This window comes from Staurois parvus, unplaced genomic scaffold, assembly GCF_062004578.1.
Source record: "Staurois parvus isolate SC_StPar_1 unplaced genomic scaffold, SC_StPar_1.0 ptg000172l, whole genome shotgun sequence".
Classification (NCBI taxonomy): Eukaryota; Metazoa; Chordata; class Amphibia; order Anura; family Ranidae; genus Staurois; species Staurois parvus.
Window position 1 is genome coordinate 10,179,376 of NW_028317968.1, and position 9,994 is coordinate 10,189,369.

General features: G+C 38.5%; 1 protein-coding gene across 2 annotated transcripts in view; it reads left to right on the plus strand.

Moving 5' to 3' along the window:
- RNFT1 (ring finger protein, transmembrane 1) overlaps positions 1–8,126 on the plus strand; it is a 57,223-nt gene extending 49,097 nt beyond the window's left edge. For both annotated transcript variants that reach the window (XM_089676648.1, XM_089676649.1), the window contains exon 9: positions 5,988–8,126. In XM_089676648.1, the coding sequence (XP_089532774.1) occupies positions 5,988–6,122 (135 nt within the window). In that variant the 3' untranslated portion in view covers positions 6,123–8,126. The remainder of the gene's footprint in view (positions 1–5,987) is intronic.
- Positions 8,127–9,994: the final 1,868 nt, after the last annotated feature.

Below are 9,994 nucleotides of genomic sequence, written 5' to 3' on the forward strand. Positions count from 1 at the left end.
CCCACTTGAAAGTTATGTCCTTTTTTTTCCCCATGAATTGAGCTTTCTTTTGGTTGTATTTGATTGTCTGTGCGGTTTTTGATTTTTGCGCTATAAGCAAAAAAAGACCAACAATTTTGAGAAAAAAAAACATTATTTTGGACTTTTTGCTATTAACCACTTGCCCTCCAGAGGATTTACCCTCCTTAATGACCAGGCCTCTTTTTGCTACTCGGGGCTGCACTAATTCAGCTGATAATTGCACGGTCATCCAATGCTGTACCCAAACAAAATTTTCGTCCTTTTTTTTCACAGAAATAGAGCTTTCTTTTGGTGGTATTTGATCACCTGTGCGCTTTTTATTTTTCACGCTATAAACAAAAAAAGACCGAAAATTTTTTGGTAAAAAAAAATCCTCTAAGTGTATATTAATTGCTTTGTGTGAACGTAGCGTCTACAAACTAGGGTATATATACTGCAATTTACGCCATTTCTTTGCTATACAGCGCTGCACTAGTTTAACGGACAATTGTGCGGTCATGCAATACGGTACATAAATTAAATTTATGTTCTTTTTTCATACAAATAGAGCTTTCTTTTGGTGGTATTTGATCACCTGTGTGCTTTTTATTTTTGCCGCTATAAACAAAAAAAGTTTTGAAGAAAAAAAACTATTTTCTCATGTCAAAAAAAATATCCAAAAAAACTAAAATTTCATCATAAATTTAGGCTAAAATGTATTCTGCTACATGTTCTTGGTTACAAAAATCCTAATAAGTGTATATTGGTTGCTTTGTGTGAAAGTTATAGCATCTACAAACTATGGTATAGATAGTGGAATTTACACATCTTTTACTTTCTGGCTGCCCATCACATTTCTTGATGTGCTAAAATACCCGGATATTACAAACACCCCCAAATGACCCCTTTTTCGGAAAGTAGACACCCTACGATATCTGCTGAGAGGCATATTGAGTCCATGGAAGATTTATTTTTTTTCCACAAGTTTCTGAAAAATGACAAAAAACTTTTTTTTTACACAAAGTTGTCATTTAAATATCCCGCACAAGCCATGGGTATATGTGGAATTACACCCCAAAATACATTCTGCTACTTCTACCGAGTATGGGGATACCGCATGTGTGAGACTGTTTGGGAGCCTAGCCACATACAGGAGAATGAAATCCAATGGCCACTTTGAAAGCCTGAAGGTGTGTAACTTCCTTATTTCACTTTCTCACTACCTATCACAATTTTGGAGGCCCTGAAATGTCAGTATAGCACCAACCCCCCCCAAATGACCCCGTTTTGGAAAGTAGACACCCCAAGGAATTTAAAGAGGCATGGTGAGTATTTTGCAGATTTCATTTTTTCTCACAAGGTTTTGAAATATAAAAAAAAAAGAAAAAAAATGTTTTTGTTTTTTTCTTCATTTTCCAAAAATTTGTGGCAACAAACGAGATCTGCAAAATACTCACCATGCTTATCAAATTCCTTGGGGTGTCTACTTTCCAAAAAGGGGTCATTTGGGGGGGTTTGGTGCTATCCTGGCATTGCAGGGCCTCCAAAACTGTCGCTCACATGTGGTAACCCCATACTCGGGAGAAATAGCAGAATGTATTTTGGGGAGTAATTCCACATATACCCATGGCATGTGTGAGCAGTAAATCATTTAAGTGACAATTTTGCAAGGATCATCCCATCAGGATCTTTGTGAATTCATCCATGCAGAAGAATTCAATCCATTAAAGTCACGTTTTGGTCAGTCTTTCATTCGTGTTGTGTAGAGAACTGGTAAGGCTTTCCATTTGCTTAATGTCTTCAACTTTGATAATCCATTGCCTTAGTGGAGGAATACATGCCCTAGCAGTGTTAACCAAGAGTCTCACCCCCACGTTCAGCTTTAACATAATTTTCCTCCTAATCTGCGGAGACAGTTCTCATTTGTCTTTTGTTATCCATATTCAGTGTGGTGCACATGATGATATTAAACTCCACAGTAACCACTTTTCTCCATTTAAATAGGCTGACTGACCAATTAAAAAATGTAAGATACTGTATGTGATACTAAAAAACAGAAGATGTCCCGGCCATTTAAAAAAAAAAAAAAAAAACATTTTTTCTTTTGAAACTTGCTTTGCTTTACTTCATGACATACCAAAGGTAGCAGGTATACATGGGACAATAGTTTTTTAATTGGTCCAGTTAACTTAAGGGGGTAGGGGTCAACAAATTTATCCTTGTCTGTAGATTTTTTTTTTTAAATGCAGCTCCTGCCCAATTACCCTCACTCCCCTTATTACTGCGTCTCCCTCACTCTTCAACACCGCTTACAGGACTGCCCCCCACCACCCTGCTTTCACCATACCCATTCTAACTTGCCCCACCTTACCCTCCCCATTTCACCACCACCCCTACATGACTCCCCCAGTCTTTGTCAATACACTAGCACATACAGTTACGTCCATATATATTTGGACAAAGGTGCAATTTTAGTTTTTATCAGGTATTTACCAAAACATATTAAGCTATAGTTATACAATGGATATGGGCTGAAAGTGCACACTCTCAGGTTTATTTTGAGGGCATGTACATCCAAATTGGAGGAAGGGTTTAGGAATTACAGCTCTTAAGAGTAGCCTTCCCCCTTTTTTTTCAAGGGACCAAAAGTAATTGGACAATTGAATCAAAAGCTGTTTCATGGCCAGGTTTGGGCTGCTTCATTATTTCTTCATCAATTAAGCAGGTAAAAGGTCTGGAGTAGATTCTAAGTGTGGTATTTGTATTTGGAATCTATTGCTGTGAACCTACATCATGCATTCAAAGGAGCTGTCCATGCAAGTGAAACAGGCCATTGTAAGGCTTCAAAAACTAAACCAATCCATCAGAGAGATAGCAACATTAGGAGTGGCCAAATCAACAGTTTGGTATATTCTGAGGAAAGAAGAACGCACTGGTGAGCTCAGCAACATAAAAAGGCATGGACATCCACAGAAGACAACAGTGGTGGATGATCGCAGGATCCTCTCTATGGTAAAGAAAAACTCATTCACAACATCCAGACAAGTGAAGGACACTCTCAAGGAGGTGGGTGTATCATTGTCAAAGTCTACAATCAAGAGAAGACTTCACGAGAGCAAATACAGAGGGTCCACCACAAGGTGCACACCATTCATAAGCTTGAAGAATAGAAAGTTCAGATTAAACTTTGCCAGACCAGTTCTGGAAAAGCATTCTTTGGACAAATGAAACTAAGATTAATCTGTACCAGAATGATGGGAAGAAAAAAGTGTGGAGAAGGCTTGAAACAGCTCATGATCCAAAGCACACAACGTCATCTGTAAAACATGGTGGAGGCAGTGTGATGGCATCGGCATGCATGGCTTCCAGTGGCACTGGGTCATTGGTGTTTATTGATGATGTGACAAAAGCAGCCGGATGAATTCTGCAGTGTTTAGAGGTATACTGTCAGCCCAAATTCAGCCAAATGCAGCAAAGTTGATTGTCAAGCACTTCACAGTACATATGGACAATAATCCAAAACACACTGCAAAAGCAACCCAGGAGCGTTTGAAGGAAAAGAAGTGGAATATTCTGCAATGGCCTAGTAAATCAACTGATCTCACCCCAATTGAGCATGCATTTCACTTGCTGAAGGCAAAACTAAAGGCAGAAATACCCACAAACAAAGAACAATTGAAGACAGCTGCAGTTAGAGCCTGGCAAAGCATCAGAAAGGAGGAAACCCAGTCTTTGGTAATGTTCAGGGGTTCCAGACTTCAGGCAGTCATTGCCAGTAAAGGATTCTCAACAAAATATTAAAAATGAACATTTAATTTATGATTATATTCAATTGTCCAATTACTTTTGGTACCTTGAAAAGGGGGGATGGCTGCTCTTAAGAGCTGTAATTCCTAATCCCTTCCTCCAATTTGGATGTACATACCCTCAAATTAAACCTGAGAGTGTGCACTTTCAGCCCATATCCATTATATAACTATAACTTGAATATGTTTTGGAAAATACTTGAAAACAACTAAAATGGTGCCTGTGTCCAAATATATATGAACCTAACTGTATTCCCTCCTCTTACCTCTTTGCCTTTCAGCTTTGCATAATCTCCCTCCAAATCTTTCTACTTTGCCTGCATGCTCCATCACTGCACTTGTACGCAACCCTCCTTGCTACCACTACACCAGTGTTTCTCAACTCCAGTCCTCATGGACCCCCAACAGGTCATGTTTTCAGGATTTCCCTCAGATGAAACAGCTGTGGTAATTACTAAGGCAGTGAAACTGATCAAATCACCTGTGCAAAATAATGGAAATCCTGAAAACATGACCTGTTGGGGGTCCATGAGGACTGGAGTTGAGAAACACTGCACTACACTGACGTACATAACCCTCCTTGCTTCCACCAAACTGGTGTGCATTTTATTTAGTTGCTTACACTGCACGGAAGCACACTTATCACTGTATGATGATAAAGAAAATCAGCAAGCACTAACAGAAATAGCAGCTAAATGCACCAGAAAATGGAACTACACGTCCTCTCAATAAAATCAAATATGCCAAAGAAAAGTGCAGCGCGTATAATAAACCAATCAATATTCATCTAAAGCCTCATAATCGCCAATCAGAATAAAAATCCATCTAAAATATCATGATCCTCATATCAAATTAAAATCATAATCATCAGTTAAAAGGTAGTATAGATAAACAAAAAGGTAAACATATGTGAGTCTCAATATGTTAGCTCTGTAACGTGAAGGTGCTATTCAAAATCCAGCAGGTTGTGTGCATAAATTCTGGAAATCAGGAATCAAACCATAAAGTGGGAAGTGCTTAACATCCGGTGGTGTGCGATAGATTAGTAGGATTGCAAACTCACCAGAAGCGCAATCTTAATGCGCATTAATCAGTATTTGCCAGCCTGGAGATCTCCCTTCACTGGAACCTGGTCTGGTCTTGGAAACCTTTCCCTCTGATGGTATGGGCGTATAGGTGAGGTTAATCAGAGGTCCCTCTCATGGACGGTAAGAAATTGTCTGGTCATAGGGGAATTAATCCATCCTCCAAGTTGGATGAGACCTGGGTCCTGGGGGTTTAAGTGCGTTTTCTTTTTTTCCTTCACTATACAGTAGTTCAGAAATTCAGCAGTTACTTTACCCCGCCATGTTTTATCCCTGGGTACTTCTCTGTGCCTCCAAATCCGGTTCCCAGATCTCAATTACTTCCCTCTACACTTATCACTATAACATGCACTTATACATTTACTGCCACTACACCCAATGAGCCCAAGCTACACCCAAGAAGCCCAAAGCGATAGTAAACCGACTAAAAACATTTTAAAAAAAAATATCCCCTGCAAAATAATAGCATAATGTGCTAGTATGCATTGCATACTAGCACATTTATGAAAGACTTACCCTAGAACGAAGCCCTCCAGGTGCATACTGTCACCGGTGAGAGGGCTTTCATTTTCACCTGGTCTTCCTAAGCTCTGGCCGCTTAATTGGCATGCGCATGGGAGTCTTGGCCGTGGCACAGAACTTTGACATTACCGGCTACAGGGACACTGAATATCTCCTAAACAGTGCATGTTTAGCAGATATTCCTTGTATCTACAGGTGAGCTTTATTATAAGTGTCCACTTTAAACCATGTTTCTAAATACATCCTTCGCACTGTAGTTCTGTTGTTTACCACTGTAGACCTTGCAGATGCACTACAATTGGTCTAAAATTGTTTTGGGTTTACTTGGACTTACTACTTTTGGTATGCATGGAACCCTCAGCCACCACAGCTAAAACAATGCAAAAGTATAGCTTCTGATTTTATTTATTTGCCTACAGTACATTCTGTGAACAGGGCACATTTGATTTCTAGTTAGATTAGTGCCACCATACGATGATTGCAAATTGATAGTAATGTACTGTGAAATTTAGATTATCCTGTAATTTGGAGGTCAGGTACAGATATTAATTACAATGTTGTCTTTTTCTTCTAGCATATATTTTGTGAGGAATGCATCTCATTGTGGTTCAATAGAGAGAAGACCTGCCCCCTGTGCCGTACTGTGATTTCTAGCCATAACCACAAGTGGAAAGATGGCGCCACATCACTACAGCTACGCCTGTTCTAGTCTTACTTCATCTGCTGTTCTACTGTTGATTGAATTTTCATCTTCTCATTACATTTGTTTCACCACACGTATGCTTAAATCATCAATGTATGTTCTGTTCTGTTAGGAGGGCTAGATATTCTAATTTGGGTTTTCTTTGCATTCATTTTTTTATATGTAAAATATGGTTTTCATCCCTTTGCAGATGTAGGACCTTGTTTAAAACAGAATTCCAGCTAAACACATAATTGAAGTGTTGCACCTGTGAAAATAGTTTCAGCTCTGTTCAATCCACAATCCTGCAACACAACATAGTAACCTGGATTGTCAAATGAATATGCACTGCTACAGCTTCTGTGCCAGCATCCTGTCTTCATCTTTATGTCTTACTTGTGCTCCCCCCCCCCACCCCACCTGTAAAGCTGGCCATACACTGTGCAAATTTCAGACCGTTCTTGATGAACCGCCAGCATCTTGATGTGTATGGCCTCATCACTTACCTCCCACTCAATATCCTTCAATTGTAAAATTGAAGGAGCTAGGTGGAAAATTGTAGGCAGAACATGGGTTGCATGCAGTGAGATGCAGTTTTCGGAATACAATAGCTTGGCGGGAGGGCATTTGTCCCTTTGTACAGTATACTGTGGAAGGAGGAATCTGATACATTTTTTTTCATTCAGCCTGCAGGATGAATAAAATAAAATCATGTATTTTATTTTAATAATGTATGACCAGCTAAAGCAGTATAAACATTTTCTGCTTGAGACTCAAGTGTCTGATTCATGCTAGATTAGCAGCAAAGTGAGAAGCAATAGAACCTGATTGGTTTGCAGTGCGTAACCTCCCACTTGACTTAATTTCTGCTGTGCAGGAAAAATAAAGAGACACGTATCAGAAATTGATATTAGCAGTATTTTCAAATATATATAAAATTGACTTTAAAGGAATACATAGATGCACAAAGGGCTGGGTTTTTTTTCTTATTTGCCTGCTTAAGATTTATCAGCATGAAAATATGTAAGATTTAGAATCCATCCAATAATGGTTAAATATTAGAGATACATCTGATCAGATTGCTATGAAAAATGTATGACAAGGAAGTACACGTTTTGCTAGGAAATTATTTTTGGCAGTATATAGATATGAAGGGGGGCTTTTGGAAAGTGGTGATTGATTTAAACCAAAGACTTCTTCTGTTTTTAAAGTTCTTATTTTTGAATGAATTAATTATCTGCCATTTTTTTGGTTTTTTTTTTTATTTAGAATGTAGCTGGTGGTGACTTTATCACATTTGCAGTAATCTCCTTAAAAGTTAATTGATTTAAAAAAAAATCCCTGTCTAATATGTCATGTAGTTGAAATGCAGTTTTTTTTTCCCATGTAGGCCTTATTATTATTATTTTTTATTTTTAATATTCCTTTATTCCTTGAATTTTAGCCCCATCTTTTTTGGAAACTGATGACAACTAGAACGGATGTTTCATGACACTAATAAATGCTCTTATCCCGATTATTTATTGAAACAACCAAAGCACAGCCATTCAGGTTTTTTTTTTTTTTTTATGTTTGTGTGTGCACCTTCCACTTTTCCTGTCCTTTGTGAACGGACACAACTCTCTGGCGAACCAGCATTTTAAGAGATGTTCTGTACAGACTTGCAGAATGTCTGCATTGGATGGTATAAATCCATGCTTTACTAGCTGGCATCCAGCCAAACTGAATCAGTGCTATATTTTCAGACTATACTGAACATAGCTTTTATTCTGAGCACAAATCATAGCAAAGATCTTGAAATAGAGATATATTATAAATATATATTTTGGGGTTTTTTCTATTCTTGGATTGCAACTTTTTACAATCGTTTTTGCTGCCCACTTTGAAACAGAATGTATTGTGATAAAACACATTTTTCATTGAATGAGTTTACTGAAAACTGATTTATGTCTAGTGCATGTGTGGGGGATATGAAAAAAATGTGTTTATTTAAAAAGAACGATTTAAATAAAAGTATTTTTCTCTTCTCAACAGTGTGGCATCTGGCTAATATAGAACCTGATTTATGAATAAAGTTTTAACACAGTGCTTCACATTTCCGTACTAATGAAATGGTTTACAAGTAAACTTGAAAATGCATAGTTTTGGCTATCCTCCTTAGGTAAAAGACATACTTTTTTCCTCACTGCTGGTGGTGCCATGGGCATAGGAAGCACTAGTTGCTATCAAGCTGGTAATGTAAATGTATTTGGCCATGTTTTCATCATGCAAAACCCAGTTTACAGAAAACTATCTGATACTTAACGTAACTCCTTTCCTGGCGTCTCCTCATGACAGCATACTCTGGGGTCAGAATAATATATTTTTCCCCAGTGTTCCATTATTAGACTCTCAACATGGCACGGGGAGGCAATTGTGCTGTCATGAGGAAATTGCCAGGAAAGGAAAATTTCAGTAAGTATCTGATAACAATTTTCTATATTGCTGGCTTTCCTCATGACAGCATACTCTGGAACATAACTAGCAAGAAAAATAAAGTCAAAGGGAGGGGGAAAAAAACAAGAAAATGACAAAAAACATAAAAGAAAATACTGCCTAACAGTCGATTTACTTTTGGGAACAAGCAGAGAAAAGAACTGTTTTCCCAAACTGACTGTGAGAAGATGACAATGGCAAGTTTTTATTGCTTAATAAAGACATTTGTTGACCTTCAGCTGGCTGGCTTGCATATTGTAAACACCTTCTGGTGTAAGACCTAAGAGATTGCTACTTCCCTCATTGAATGAGCTCTAACTTCCATTAGCAAGCCCTTAACTGACTAAGCATAGCGAACTGTGCTTTTAATGAAAAATGCAATAATTCTAGACTAAGCAATTTTGTCTCTTTTGGACTTTAGCAAAATACAAAAAATTTTATTTACACGAAAGACAGGCACACTCTTTGTGGATTAAAGTGATGCCAATGTTTCTGAAGCAAAAAAATCTCTCCTGCATGGTACGTGATAAGAAGCTGTTAAAATAATTTATTAACAGAGAAAAGAAAGTCCTCCTCGGCCAAAATGATATCACGACTCAAATTCCCTGATGAGCTTCAAGAGGGTCTTCAAAATTAAAGTTGTCAGTGGAAACACATAAGCTATTGTGGAATTCCAGCTGATTGAGAAAGTGTCCTGGGCCATTGCTTAACAACTGGAAAATTGGAAACAAAATAGAGAAAGAAAGAGACGTTCTTAGAGTCGACATTTTCTGAAAATTGGCTGAAGATACCATAAATTTAAAGTCTACTTCTTCCAGTCTGGAAACTCTCAGCTCAGCCTGTCTGCAAATGTATTTTCTCTGCCCCAGAGGTAGGATAATGTTAAGGCCTAGAGCTGTTCCTCCACCCATGGAAAAATGCCAACTGATACCCTCAAAAGGGAAGACTGTGCTGCCTGGACTGGATACATAAGCTACTGCCAACTTGTTGCCCATGAGCATCAAGTTACAAAAACCACACAAGAGACTGGGAAAGAGCTTTCAATGCCTCTGTTGTAGCCATGAGTTCCAAAATGTTGGACTGATGAGGGAGATGCCCCAGGCAATGACCCCTCTCCCAACACTGGGGACTGGTATCAGAAGAAGCAATGGTCCAATCTCCAGGACTGAATTGAGGGGCACCTTGAGACAGTCTGTCCTGCAGTGGCCACCATCTCAAATCTTGGAGGAGGAAATTAAGTATGCAGATTCTTCAATCCATAGATGCTCAATCCTGTTGGAGAAGAAAACACATTTGAAGGCACCTCATATGCCACCAGGCCCACAGAACCACCACCATTGCCTCCTTCATAATTCCCAGTAGTACTAACAGTATCATTCTGACAGCATATCTATTGTGTGACTTTCTGGTGAAGTAGAAAAATC